Source organism: Somniosus microcephalus, chromosome 14 (genome assembly GCF_052327205.1).
Source record: "Somniosus microcephalus isolate GS21.2 chromosome 14, FLI_Smic_1.0, whole genome shotgun sequence".
Lineage (NCBI taxonomy): Eukaryota > Metazoa > Chordata > Chondrichthyes > Squaliformes > Somniosidae > Somniosus > Somniosus microcephalus.
The window spans coordinates 30440259-30455716 of NC_141000.1; the positions used below are offsets into that span (position 1 = coordinate 30440259).

Sequence of the window (15458 nt, forward strand, 5' to 3'; positions counted from 1 at the left end):
AACTCAGGATGACCCCGAATGTGACCATGACCTGTTGAGTGACACTGAATATTACGAGGAGGTGGTCTGCCCAAAGTGTGATTGAAAACTCCCAAAGTGCTGAAATGCGGATGAAGCACTTAAGGTCTAAGGAACATAGAGAGTTGGTGGCGCTACAGCTGGCCGCCGAGAAAGGAGCTTCGAGAGTTTCAAAAAGGCAGAAAAGAAAAAGAAGAAGCCGGTGATAATAACTGTTTAAAATATTATTACTTCTACTACCTCAGTCCGAACACTACGAAAGGTGCTAAATTTGTAAAAAAAATCCGGGGACATTATCGAGACAGCCAATGGGTTGTATAAGTCCGCACTGCTGGTTCAACAGGACGAAAGTACAAGCTGTTAAAAAGGCTATGGAGGAGTCACGTTTACCATGTGAACCGGCTACACCAAAAAGATGCTGTCTGGGACGAATTAATACCAGAGACTGAATTTATGAACTGTTCCCACAGAGACTGAACCTGTAAACTGTTTCCACTGAGAGTATATCTGTAAATTGTTATATGACGTTGACTCCATCGAGAGTATATCTGCAAACTGTTTATATAAAGTTGAAGATTGTATGTTTAACGGGATTCTGTAAGTAAAAAGCTAAAAAGGGAGGATTGTAGTGTATGTACCCGTTTACCTTTAAGGGAACTATAGAATGTAACCGTTCGCCTTTAAGAGCACTACTTTAGGTGTGGCACTATTTGTTGGCTCATGTATACTGTAATACCGATAGTGACCACACCAGTATATAAGGGTTGTGATACGTTAACTAGGGCAGAATCGCCTGAACCTCTGAATAGTAAAGACCTGTTTTGTTTGTTAATCTTGGAGTCTGTGTATTATTTACAATACAAACCACAGACTTTACACTTAGTTCACCCTTTTCCAGCCTAAAAATGTTCCCTTTATGGTTAACCCTCTAATCTAGTTTTCTAACTATTGCCATAACGTCCTATTCTGTGATTACTAGCCACCCTGTTAATCACAAATGTGAAAGCTTTCTTAAAACCCAAATATATATGAACTGCATTTGCCTTGTCACCAATGTCTTTGAAAATGCTAGTAGTTACAACAACTTGCATTTAAATACTGCCTTTAATGCAGAAAAATGTTATAAAGTGCTTCCCAGAGGTAAGGGGAAAATGGGTGCCAGGCCAAAGGAAGTGATATTAGAAGGAATGACCTAAAACTTGGACAAGGTGGTTGGTTTTAAGGAGGTGAGAAAGGTAGGAAGGGGTTTAGGGAGACGATTCTAGAATGTAGGCCTAGCTGGCCGAGGCATGACCAATGGTGGGGTGAAGGGAGAGCGGGTATGCACAAGAGGCCAGAGGCTGGGTGGGGTTGTAGGGCCGGAGGAGGTTACAGTGATGGGGACTGGCGAGGCCATAAAGGGATTTAAATACAAGAAAGAGGTTAATTAAACCTAACAGACCTTTCTTGAATTCATAGTGCTGTTTAACAAGTTCTGCTTTTCCAAGTTTACATATTTGAAAAGCTTTGTTTTTCTTGATTACATAGAATTACATCTCAGCCCAACCGTTGGTGTATACACGAGCCTCCTCCTATTCTAATTACCTCTTGCCACCTTGCCCCCAATTCCCTCGATTTCCTTCTCCCTTATCAAGCTTCCCCTTAAACATGTGAATGCTATTCACGTCAACCACTGCACATGGCAGCAAGTTTTACATTCAATTTTATCCTCATGGTGTCTCATTCTTGGCTAGTTTGTTCTTGTATTCAAGTGGAATATATTTCTCCTGAACTTTATTGATCTCCTTTTTAAATGTTACCTTTGTCAATATTTTTCTCCAGTTTACCGCCCTTAGCTCTATCCTCATTCCCTCATAGTTGGCTTTTTTCCAGTTTATTACTATTGTCTTTGTACTATTTATATCTCTCTCAATCATTATCTTAAACCTTATCATGATCACTACTCCCTAGATGTTCTCCCTTGCTGACCTCTCGAATCTGCTCCATTTCATTTCCCATTACTAGATCGAGCAGTGATTCCTCCTTTGTTGGACATCTTGCATATTGGGTCAAAGGGTAAAAGCTCCATCCCCTTCTCCTGTTTCACTCACTCTGCTTGCCAGTTTATTTGGGAGTAGTTGAACTCCCCCATGATTATGATTTGGCATTTTTTTTTACTCATTTCATAGATTTGCCTACATATTTCTCTCCACTACAGTATTTGGTGATCTGTAGTATACCCCTGTAGTGACCCATCCCTTCTGATGCTTTATCTCAATCCACATATATTCTGTTTCTATCTCTTTGTCGATTAATTCAGTTGCAGCCACATGTTGATGTGCTGCCAAGATTCATGCACTGTATCCTAGATAAGTCTTGTATGCTTAAATATAATGGGTGTTTCTGTTGGAGAAAATCAAATGGTCAATCCTGTCCCATCGTCATTATGTAAGACTTAATGCATTGTTGTCTGAAGGATGATCGCTCCAAAATGTGAATGTTCAGGCTTAACTTCGGTACCAGCCCCCAACCCCTCCACCCGCCCTCCCTCCGGATCATCTCTGACTTTACATCAGATAATGAGTCCTCATTAGGAAGACTTCCATTAATAAGTACAAATCTCACCATGGCAAGTTGTGAAATTGAATTAAGTAAATCTGGTCATTGTGGACTGGCACCTCAAAAAAGAAAAAAAAATGGCCATTAAAGCTACCGGATTTACGCAATATAGAAAATTGCATTTTTTTTCTTTCCATTTTACTGGTCTGCTGTGTCTCCTGCTGTTCCCAGCCAAAACTCTTCATAGGTCTGTATCCGTGCTGGTTTGAAACAGACCAGCAGGAGGTTTGTGATTTTTGATTGCTGTTAATGTCATTGCTAGTCCAGCCAAAAGCCCATTGCATTCATGAAAGCTTTATTAGCTGAATTTTAAAAATCATCACCAGGCTTAAGATTGCTGGGCAAGATGCCCCAGGAATGAATTTGTGACTGGCAGGCATTTGTTTACTAATTGTACCTTCGAGAACCCATAATGATCTGTTTTGTACGATCATGTAACAAAACTCGCAGACTCTTTGGGGTCGATACTAAACCCCCCACGATCGGGGGGGCGTTAAAAATCATGAAACATGACCCCAACCCACCATGTAGTTGCCTGTTGCCATTTTTACGGCGGCAGGTTGTGTGCTGTGTATGTGTCCCGTCTTGGCGACATGGAACATTTCATTAAAATATTTAAATCAAACTCCCACAGTGAAGTTGTTTGTAAGCCAGGAGGAGTATGGGTGCTCCCCCCAGCCCCTCAAGCAAACCTTCTGCCGATTTGCGGCCTTGCCGCGCACGGCTGCTTGCCCGCGATCTTATGCCTTCTGCCCTGTGATCTTTCCCTCCTTCCCAAATACCAGTCCAACCCCCTGCCCACCCCCCCTCAACCTGCAGTTTTTTCCCCTGCCCGATTGTTGGTTCAACTACCAGGCGGTAAACGGAATTTAAAAATGATGAGGCGGGCCTGCTGTTAAATTCGGCAGGACTTCTGCGTCCCCGGGATTTCCGGGTTTTGTTCCCTCCCCGCCTCCCCCTAAATATTTATTTCAGGGGTGTAGGCATGAGTACTGTATCTTAAAGTTTTAAAAGATTTTATCACATTCATACTGAGTGATTCAGAAGCTGTCTTCATATTGTAAGTCTTTCTGCATGTCTTGTAATGAAAATCAAGTTGGTTGATGACTTATCTCCATTACAGTCCAGAGGAAGCCCGGGATATCTCTTCGAAAATGATTGGAAAGAAGTTATTTACCAAACAGACAGGTGAGAGAGGAAGGATATGCAACCAGGTGTTCATCTGTGAGCGAAGATACCCCAGGAGAGAGTATTACTTTGCAATAACACTGGAAAGGACATTTCAGGTGAGTAACACAGCCAAGTCTGACGTGCAAAATCTGGTGATTTAATTTCTTGCTTTGGTGCTTGGTTCATTCTTGTTGTGTGACATTGTTTAAAACAAAAATGAAGTTCATCTTTTATTACATTCTTATGTTCTAATAAGGGAGCCCTAAAGTAGGAGATTTGGTAGAGATATGCATAAGTCAGCTTTAGGTTCAAAATCTTTTGTTTCTTCTGCTTCATAGAGAGGCATTATTATAGTATAGATTACCTATAATGTGCGGAGTGTGAATTAAAAAATACAAGTCCATTACCCTATCACCTTTAACATCGTGAAACGTTCACAGGAGCATAATTAGACAAAAAAATTGACATCGAGCCAAAGAAGGAGACATTAGGACAGGTGACCAAAAACTTGGTCAGAGGTAGATTTTATGGAGTGTCTTAAAGGAGGGGAGAGAAGTCCTGGTGTTATGGTTTCTAAGCAGGCCCCTCTTTCTTAAATCTCTAATACTTTGGTATGTGGAATGATAAAGAAAGATAATACCTCCCATTCTCTGATTCTCTGTCTTCATTCTTCAAATGATGTACTCATTCCACATCACAATGCTACCCCCTGTTCCATGAGTATAGATTGGGGGTGGGGGAAGCTTGGTACTAAGTGGCTGCTTTTTCTTAAATATTTGTTCTTGGGATGTAGGTGACACTGGTAAGTCAGTATTTATTGCCCATCCCTAGTTGTCCTGAGATCATTAACTTGCCATGGTGGGATTTGAACTCAGTGACTTCTGAGTTGCTAGTCCAGTACTATAAACCATCCACTGGTTTCAGTTTAGTTTCAAGCTGTAACTAACTAACTGGTGCAGTAGCTCAGATCATCGGGCTTTATACGACATGGGAATAGGAGCCTATTTGCAATGCTGTGACTGCATTTTTATGTGCTTGCTGGTCCTGCACATTCCTACAGTCCTAAGCTGCTTCACCTACCCTTATTTAGGAACATCAAGGTTGAAGTTACCTTTTCCTGTTGGGAAAACGAATAATTTGTACATACTGCAAGCTTGTGTGCAATATGGGGGGAAATTTCTCCTTCCAAAGAGAAAGCCAGGGGTGGGGTCTTTTCACTAGGCTTATACCTACTTACCGCAAATGGTGGTGAATGTATGGAATCGATTGCCAAGGAAGGCACTGAGGTCTGATTGTATCAACAACTTCAAGTGAGTTGAATAAGTACCTGGAGAAAAAATTGATAGAGGGGTGTGAAAGGTGTAGTATATGATATTTCCTAGACAATGGGGCCATTCAGATGCATTGCAGTGGTCTTTGCCGGTCCTGCACATTCTTCTGGTCAAAAAAAGCTTGTGCTTTTGCACAGTGCATTAAGCAAAACTCATGTGTTATGAAACAAGGCTTGAAAAATTGTGCTCTTGTCCTGGAATAAAAACGTCTTGACAGATCGAAGAGGTTTTCAAGATTATGAAAGAGTTTGAGGGCAAATTGTGAAAGATTATTACTACCAGTTGGTGAATTGGTAACGAGGCCATCGACTGAGGTTTCTCACTAGAAGAATGAAGGGGAAGAGTTAAAGGAATGTTTTCACACAGAAGGTTATTGGTATATGGAGTGCTATTGAGCCAGAGGCAGTAATAGCATTTAAAAGAGGATTGTATAACTATTTGAGAATGAGATCATATGAAAGTACAGGGAAATGGGATTAGATTAGATGGCTCCAGTTGATGAGCCAGAACACAAACAATGGGCCAAATGTCCTGTAATTTCAATGGTTCGAACAGTCTAAGTTGGATTAATTTACTCATGTTCATGAAATGTATATTTGATCCAAATATTTCTGTAATTGCATTACATACTTCAATCGATGTACTGTTGTAAATATGAAAGTACAATTTGAATTTGATTTCAATCTTTAAAATTTTTAAATTATGAAATGAACTGGCAAGGGATCAGTTCCTTCTATGTTTCGGGTCTGTGTGGGTATCTGTGATTGATATCCATGTCCACATTGGCCCCAAACAAACTTGTGACTGCATTTCCTGCCCACTTTCTTCGATAATTGTGTTTCACTCTTATTTTTTGTAAAATACTAATAGCGGCATACTCCAGCACTGGAAGCAGTAAGTCTGATTTTAAACATCCTACTTCTATATTAGTGGAGCTTTCTGTAAATCTGCAGATTTTGCTTTTTGGCCAGAGTTCATTGACTGCTATTACATCCCCATGGGATTGGTCATGGATAATCCAAGGCTTGGACTGCAGTGTGGAACATTTGTGAGGGGAGGGAGCATGATGCAGGGGATCAGAGTAGTAGGGTGAGGAACAGAGTACAGAACTGGGGAATGGAACATGAAAGAATTTGCATTTATACAGCATTGTTCATGTTCTCAGAACGTCCCAACGTTTGTTCTAGCCAATGATTTGCTTTTTGAATTGTCGTCACTGTTGTTATTTAGGCAAATGCCACAGCCAGTTTATGCACAAGAAGATTCCACAAACACAGGTAAGACAAATGACCAGTTTATCTCTTTCTGGAGGTCTTGATGGAAGGATAAATATTGGCCAGGACACTGGGAGAATTCCCCTGCACTTACTCGAATAATGCTATGGTATCTTTTGTGTTCAGCTAAACGGGTAGACAGTGCCTCAGTTTAATGTCTCAACTGAAATTCAACACTTCTAACAATGTTGGAGTACTGCCCTAGCCAGCCTGGATTGGAACTTGAACCCACAACCTTCTGATACAAAGATGAGCGTGCGACCTAACAAGCTAATGAGATGGGGAATGGAATAGGATGTGTTGAAGGAGATGGAATGAGATTGGTTAGGGTAAACCTGGCAAGTGGGGAGCTAGGTTTGGGAGCAGCAAAGTGTGTGGAGATATTAGTTGGGTTGAGGTTGGAGCTGAGATGTAGGGTTAAGGCAGGGAGAGGAACAGGGTAGATGAGAGTGTTGGAGGTCTTGAGCTTGTTGTAATTTCTGTGGAAAAATTTAATCTAGATATCAAAGCGTCATTTCCATTGGTTGGGCCTCTGTCATATATCATACTTCACTGGTTCATAGCACTATCAATGAAATAGGGTTGTTTTGTGTAGAATGTGATTGTTGAATACTTTACCAATCAACACCCAGGAGAATGGCACTATCGAGACTTGGGACAGCAAAAGCGTTTATGTAGGTAGAAAAAAACTTCTATCACTTACCACTAGATAGCAGCACAGCACTTTAAACAGGAAACGTACAATTTGTACTTGCAATGTGAGGGTATTCCAGTGTTTCTGAAACATTGCAAGAATCTTATAACTTTGAGTACTACAATCAAAAAAATAATCCATTAAAAAGGTTATACAGATGGTTGTGTTGTGGTGAGGCTAACATCTTAACTCAGACAATAGCTAGCTATTGAGAATCGGTGAGCTTGCTTTTTACAATAGACAGTTATACAGTTGCCAAACTCTGGTCTTGATGTTGCAAATATATAATTATATCTTGTATAATTAAGATCTGACTGCCACAGCCATTTTTCCTGGCAAAAGTTGCTGTTTGTGCACTGGAATTTAGGGATAAAGTATTAAAAAAATTCTGATTGAGCTCTTCAATTGATGATTAATTTGTTCCTTACTAGTTGGTTGCTGTCTTCCAACATCTGTTCCTGGAGAGGGAGTAAGGTACCTGAAAGGGTGTGGTAGTCAGAGAGGATCTTAAAGGAGAAATGGGAATGTGGTGGAGGGTGAAGTGTTCAAAGGTGAGAAGAAGTTCGAGGAATAGGGGGATAAAGGAAAAGGTGTGATTTCCAAATGAGCACGGTTAGTGGTTTGTGTTCGAGGGTGGGTGGGGCGGGGAGGGGAGATGTATTGGAATGTGAAGCTAGGTGGGTCTTGTTGAAGGGGAAAGGAGTAGTGGTGGACAAGAGAGAAACTGGGAGCAGAGACCTTGGGCTGGACGGAAGAGGTAGCTTGGGACTGGAACAGAGCGCTGTGGTTAGGGCACGGACTTGAGTTGGGGGGTTGGGGAGGGAGGAAAGGGGGATAATTTTGAGCTATCTAGATACATTTTAAATTTAGTAGGGGTGGTTTCTGCCTTGCTACCTCCTGGTTTATGCCCAAAGATGAGGTAGTAGCAGAACCAAAATGGAGCAGCTGGCAGTCCCACCGACTTAACTGCTGCTTTGACTTCCATTCTGATTTTTGAGGAGCAGACTCGAACCCTGGTGGCCAGAGCTTCCATCAGAAACAGGCGGATGCCTCATCTGTATATGCAAATGGATTCAGGTGATGTCATTCAGATCCTGATGCCAATTTCATCTCTGCCTGCTTGACTACTGCCAGTACGAGTGGTACAAGTCCGGAGGCAGCGATACTTAAAGAAATCCTCGGCTGCTGTCGAGTAAAGCTGGATGGAGCTGTTGGAGACTTTTTTTGGCTTTGCTTGTAGGCTCTCCACCTTAATGGATCTGAAAGCTTATGTAGCTGCTGCTGTAGGCTCTACACTTGAGTTGCCTGCTGCTCCACAGTGTTACTTCTATCTGTCCCCAAAGATTTCCTGCCTCCGGGAGCGTGTTTCCTACTTGCTGATTGCATGACACTGAGCGCTGATTGTGAAAATTGCACAGGACCCATGCTGACCCCTCGGTGCAGCCACTGCACGTTGTCTGCTCGATCACCGCACGCAGTCGAAAATTGCCCCCACTCAGTTTTAACCATGGTCTGTTTAAAGCCAGTAGTGTAATTTTATAATAGTACGATCGGGATTTAAATACATCTCAATCCTGTCCCAAGTAATGGTAACACAAATTGAACACTCCAGAAGGAAAAATAACCAGGAAGTCTTTGGTAAACTTAATCGATTATCAACATTTTTTTCCTTAAAAGTTCAGCATAAAGAGAACCACTTATTTTGAGCATTCAGTAGTCATAGTAATAGCCCTTTTTTAAACAAAGGGTGAAACCTAAGGTTAAATCAGTTTTCTTTTGCTTGGAGGAAATTTCTGTGGGTTTATAAGATCGTAATCTATTTTGATGGTTGCTTCCTGTTGTTTGAGTTGAATTGTGACAATGACTATATAAAGTAATGGGCTATAATTTGCTGTAGCAGGGCATCTAATGGGCCCAGAAATTCGGGTCGGAGGCTTCCCGCGGGTGCAAGCCACTGACCTGCACTTACCTAGCGCGCCGGCTGTTGTGCTGTGGGCCCGCGTGGGATTCCAATCCTGGGCCTGCGCCAACTGCCGGCGCGCAGTGCTTGCGTATCCCAGGGGCACAGTTAGTTCGAAGCGTCCCTTGGGATCACGTGGGCCATGGAGAGCCAATGGTAGCAGGGAATCTGTATTCATAGATTTGACAGGAAGACCTGTCAAATCTATGAATACAATTCAGCCCCAAAACACAACTAAAACTTCAAATACATTTTTTTTTAAATCACATTTTTAAAATAACTAAATTACATAAAATAACTTAAATTTTTGAAAAAATTAATTACAGTTTCTAACGGGGCAAAAAATAAACTTACCTTTCTTTAAAGTATTTAAAAATAATAAACCTGTGGAAAAAATGTTTTAATTTAACAATTCACCACTTACCTTGTTAAAAGCAGGCCTTGCGGCTGCTTTTTAAAAGCATAGCTCCTGGAGACTTACCCTCCCGGAGAAACCTGCAAAAAAAACGGAAGTTCCAGGCATACGCGCTGCCTCTCCGGCGCATGCGTTCGACCTGTGAATCCCTTTTTAAGGGAATGGAAGTTCCGGTTTCCCGTGCATGCACGAAACCGGCACTTTCGTTGGGCCTACGCGTGAGTACCCAGCGCATACTCACCTGTGGGGACCCGAATTTCTGGCCCAGTTAGACTTGCCCTTGCACGTTTAGGTTTTTTAATTTTTTGTGTGGCAAGTTACTGAAAATGCGAGCTGATACTGGCGCAGCGAGGGAAACAGGACATCTAGGACCTGAGCGAACTGGGCAAGCAACTGTGTACCGCCTTAACCAATCAGCTTGAAGGATTGTGAAATTAACAGCGCAAGGACAGAGCAGGAAGTGTAAATTAGAGTGGATGATTTCAATGTCAAATCGGGTACAGATAGAGAAATAAAGAGGGAAAGAAAAATTGGATAAAGAGACAAGAAGGAATTGGGAAAAAAAAGTAACATTTTAAAAATCTCCAACAATCAATATCTGAAGGAACGAGACTCCACACTTGTAAGAGTCCATTTTCAGTGTCAGAGAAGTTGACTGGCAGTTGGCAGTTCACATCGTTAAGAGGGTACTTAGACTTGAAATGACAAGACTTCACTTTCTGTGGTGAGTTTAGTTTGTGTCTACCACGCAGATACAGCAACTTCACGCCATTCAATGCATTTCAACAGTGAGGCAGGCAGCGAGATGCCATTTTCGTGAAGCTAACGGGGTGACCCAACTTGGACAGCAATTTTTGGATATTTGCGTTTAGCCGCAGATTTGCCCCTCACCTGAAGTTGCTGCACCGTTTACGCATAAATAACGGCGAGTGCCATTAGCCTCACCGTTATTTTCATGGCATATTTTGGCCCAATGAAACTTTCAGGCTTTGGGCCTTGTACTGGTGACTGGATATTGCACTCCAAGTTTAACGTGTAATTTTGGTTGACACTGTTGGTTTATAATATATTCTTGCTGACCCCCCGCCCCCCCACCGTTAATAAGTGGTGGGTTGTGGAGGAATTGTTTTCAGTGAAACAGCTGGCTTGTTTCCCACCACTGATTTTTACTACACATTCCTTTGTGTGTACAAATAGCACGAGGTACATCAGAGCACCACAGCATTGTCATGCATTCCATTCTATCAACCCACACAATCCATTAGCGTTGCAAACCATTGAGTTTGTTCCAGTAAAACAGCCACTAATTATGCAAATGATCTGGGTAATCTTGGAAGTAACAATGAATCTGTAGTGTACTGGTTATGTTACTGGACTATTATTTGAGAGAACGTGACTTCAAATCCCATGACAGTTTGAGAATTTAATTTTTTTTTAAAATCTGGAAATAAAATGCTGGTACCAGTAAAAGTGACCATGAAACTGTCAGATTCTGATTTTAAAACCCAACTGGTTCACTAATGTCCTTTTTTAGGGAAGGAAACCTGCTGTCCTTACTCGGTCTGGCCTATATGTGGCTCCAGTCCCACAGCAGTGTGGTTGACTCTTAACTACACTCTGAAGTGACCTAGCAAACTGCTACAAACTATGACCACACAAACTGCAGTGGATCAAGAAGACCCACCACCACCACCACCCCAGGGTACCTAGAGATGGGCAATAAATGTGGGCTCTGCCAGCGATGCCCACATCCTGATTCACCTGATCTTGAAGGCCGCACGAAGAGGGCATACTGAACAAGTGAAATAGATATCGACCAGTGGCTAATTGCCAAACTGTTTGCTAAGTTAGTTAATAGCCTATTAAATAGAGGGAAAGAGCTAATTGGTGAGTAGCTGGGGAGTGTTTTTTGTTTTTTTAAGTTAATTTCTGCTGGGTTACTTCGGGGCATGGCAGGGCAGCTCAGTCCCGTGGCGTGCACATCCTGTGCCATGTGGGAAGTCCTGGACGCTTCGCGTAGCTTGGACGACCACATGTGTGGGAAGTGTCGCCACCTACAGCAGCTCGAGCTCTGGGTTTCGGAGCTTGAGCAGCGGCTGGAGTCACTGCGGTGCATCCGCGAGGCTGAGAGTTACGTAGGTAGCGCGTTTCTAGAGGTGGTCACCCGCCAGCTTAAGAGTATGCAGGCAGAGAGGAGTGGATGACCGCCAGACAGAAGAGGAGGACCAGGCAGGTAGTGCAGGAGTCCCCGGAGTGCATTGCACTCTCCAACCAGTATTCTGTTCTAAGTACAGGAAACTTTGTGCTATCCGGAGGTGAGCTATCCAGCAATCTGGAGCCACCGGCAAAAATCAGCAGCCGTTTTTTTTGCTTTGTTTGAACAGTCAAGCTGTGCAAGGTCTGTAGCTATAGCTATAGCAACAGCTTCAGCTACAGAGCTTGCAGGCCACACCCGAGTGTTTAGAAGCTGTTGCTAAGCAACAGTGTTTGTTGTCAAATACGGAGATAAGAATCTCCGTATCTCTCAACATTAACTCTGGAGAGTACGGCAGTTTTGAGGCAACGGCAGCAGCTCGGTCCTGTGGGTGCCGGATAGCACAAAGTTTCCTGTACTAGTGAGGGCGATGGTTCCTCTGGGGAGTGCAGCCGGAGTCAAGTCCACGGCACCACGGGTGGCTCAGCTGCACGGGGGGGCGGGGGGGTGGAGGAAAAAGAGTGGAAGAGCAATAGAGGTAGGGGATTCGATAGTTAGGGGAGCAGACAGACGTTTCTGAGGCCGTAGACGTGACTCCAGGATGGTATGTTTCCTCCTGGTGCCAGGGTCAAGGATGTCACTGAGCAGCTGCAGGACACTCTTGAGGGAGGAGGGTGAACAGCCAGAGGTCGTTGTCCATATCGGTACCAACGACATAGGCAGAAAGAGGGATGAGGTCCTGCAGGCAGAGTTTAGGGAGCTAGGAGAGAGATTAAAAAGCAGGACCTCAAAGATAGTAATCTCTGGATTACTCCCAGTGCCACGTGCTAGTGAGTACAGGAATAGGAGGATAGAACAGATGAATGTGTGGCTGGAGAGATGGTGCAGGAGGGAGGGCTTTAGATTCCTGAGACATTGGGACCGTTTCTGGGGAAGGTGGGACCTGTACATGGGTTACACCTCAACAGAGCCGGGACCAATATTCTTGTGGGGAGGTTTGCTAGTGCTGTTGGGGAGGGTTTAAACTAGCTTGGCAGGGGGATGGGCACCAGCATGTAGGAGTAGAAAAGAGGAATAAGGCGCATAAAAGAGTGATTGTGTTGGATAGTACTAGAGAAGGTAGTAGTACCATATTCGATAGGAGCAGACTAAGAAAGACTACAAAAAAATTCAAAAATGGGTTTAGAATGCATGCACGTAAACGCAATATGATGTTGTGGCAATAACGGAAATGTGGCTTAAATGGTGAGGACTGGGCACTTAAAATTCAAGGGTACAAGCTGTTCAGAAAAGATAGGGAAGGAAAAAAGGGAGGTGGGGTGGCAGTGCTGATTATGGAAGACATTGTAGTGTTGGAAAGGAAGGATGTTCTTGAGGGGACAAGGACAGAATTAATTTGGTTGGAGTTGAGGAGCTATTGAGGGTATTCTATAGGCCTCCAAATAGTGAGAGGGAGGTGGAGGAGCAAATCTGCAGGGAAATCGCAGAGGTATGCAAGAGCTATAGAGTTGTGATTTTGGGGGAGTTTAATTACCCAAATATCGAATGGGATAATGCTAGGGTAGAGGAATTTCTGAAATGTGTTCAGGAGAATTTCCTTGACCAATATTTTCTTGGCCTAACTAGGCAGGAGGCATTGCTGGATCTGGTGCTGGGGAATGAGGTGGGCCAGGTCGACCAAGTGTCTGGGAGAACACTTTGGTACGAGTAATGATCGTATCATAAGATTTAGATTAGCAATGGAGTGGAGCAAGGAACAATCTAGAGTGGAACTTCTAAACTGGAATAGGGCTAACTTCAATGAGATGCGAAAGAATCTAGCCAGGGTAAAATGGAACCAAAGACTGACAGGAAAAACTGTAACTGAACAATGGGTGATCTTTAAGGAGCAGATGTTCCAAGTACAAGCTAGGTACATTCCAACAAGAGGGAAGGGTAAGGGAACCAAAGCAAGGGCTCCTTGGATGATGAGGGAGAGAGATAGAGAAGATGATGAAACAAAAAAAGAGGGTGTATGATGCATGTCAGATGAATTGTTCAAGGGAGAACCAGACCAAATACAATAAGTTGAGAGGGGATGTGAAGATGAGAATATGAGAGTAGAATGGCAGTTAAAATAAAAGGGAACCCAAAAATCTTCTACAGGCATGTAAACAGTAAACGGGTAGTAAGAGACGGGTGGGGCCTATTAGAGACAAAGAAGGTGATATATGCTTCGAGGCGCAGGGCAAGGCTAGAATACTCAGAGTACTTTGTATCAGTGTTTACTAAGGAGGTGGATGCTGATAAAATATCGGTAGAAGTGGAAAAGGTAGAAGCAATGGAAGGGGTGAAAATTGATAGACAGGGTGTACTAGAAAGGCTGGGTATGCTTAGAGTGGCCAAGTTGCCTGGTCCAGATGGCTTGCATCCCAGGTTACTAATGGAATTGGGGGAGGAGATAGCGGAAGGACCTGCCATAATTTTCCAATCTTTGCTAGATGCGGGGGAGGTACCTGAGGATTGGAAAGTGGCAAATGTGACACCATTGTTCAAGAAAGGGTGCAAGGACAATCCTAGTAACTACAGGCCAGTCAGTTTAACATCAGTGATGGGTAAAGTTTTAGAAATAATAATCAAGGAAAAAATTAACGGGCACTTGGAGGGGTTTACGCTAATTAAGGAGAGCCAACACAGATTTGTAAAAGGCAGATCGTGTTTGACTAATCTAATTGAATTTTTGATGAAGTAACAGAGGATTGATGAAGGGAATGCATGGATGTTGTCTACATGGATTTTCAGAAGGCATTTGACAAAGAACCACATAGAAGGCTGGTTAACAAAATTGAGGCTCATGGAATAGGTGGGTCAGTGGCAGCTTGGATAAGGAATTTGCTTAAGGACAGAAAACAGCAAGTTGTGGTAAATGGCACTTTTTCAGACTGGAGGAAGGTAGACAGTGGTGTTCCCCAAGGGTCAGTGCTGGGGCCACTGCTTTTTTTTATGATACATATAAATGACCTGGATATTGGAATATATAAATGACCTGGATATTGGAATAGAGTAGAATTTTTAAATTTGCCGATGACACCAAACTTGGGGGTGTGGCAAACAGTGATGATGATACTAATCGACTGCAACAGGACATGGAAAGGCTAGCAGAATGGGCAGACAAGTGGCAGATGGAATTTAATAGAGAAGTGTGAGGTGATGCATTTTGGCAGAAGGAACAGGGAGAGGCAATATACACTTAATGGCACAGTTCTAAACAGTGTGCAGGGACAGAGGGACCTGGGAGTTAATGTGCATAGGTCCCTGAAGGTGGCAGGACATATTGAGAGAGTGGTTAACAAAGCATATGGGATCTGGGCTTCATAAATAGAGGTATTGAGTACAGAAGTAGAGAAGTTATGCTGAACCTTTATAAAGTACTGGTTAGGCCACAACTGGAGTATTGCATCCAGTTCTGGTCACCACACTTCAGAAAGGATGTGAAGGCCCTTGAGAGGATGCAGAGGAGATTTACCAGAATGGTTCTGGGGATGGGGGATCTTCGCTACAAGGACAGGTTGGAGAAGCTGGATTTGTTTTCATTAGAGCAAAGGAGATTGAGGGGTGATTTGATAGAGGTGTACAAGATTATGACGGGTTTGGATAGGCTAGACGGGGAAAGGCTGTTCCCACTAGTTGATGGTACAAGGACTAGGGGACACAGATTTAAGGTTTTGGGCAAGAGATACAGGGGGGATGTGAGGAAAAACTCTCTTACGCAGCGAGTGGAGATGACCTGGAATTTGCTGCCGACAGAAGTGGTGGAAGCGGAGA

General features: G+C 43.2%; 1 protein-coding gene across 1 annotated transcript in view; it reads left to right on the top strand.

Annotated features, from left to right (window-relative positions):
• Window positions 1-15458, top strand: part of sucla2 (succinate-CoA ligase ADP-forming subunit beta) — an 81349-nt gene that overhangs the window by 41966 nt on the left and 23925 nt on the right. The window contains exon 4 of the mRNA XM_086006471.1: window positions 3740-3902. Within this exon, the coding sequence (XP_085862597.1) occupies window positions 3740-3902 (163 nt within the window). The remainder of the gene's footprint in view (window positions 1-3739; window positions 3903-15458) is intronic.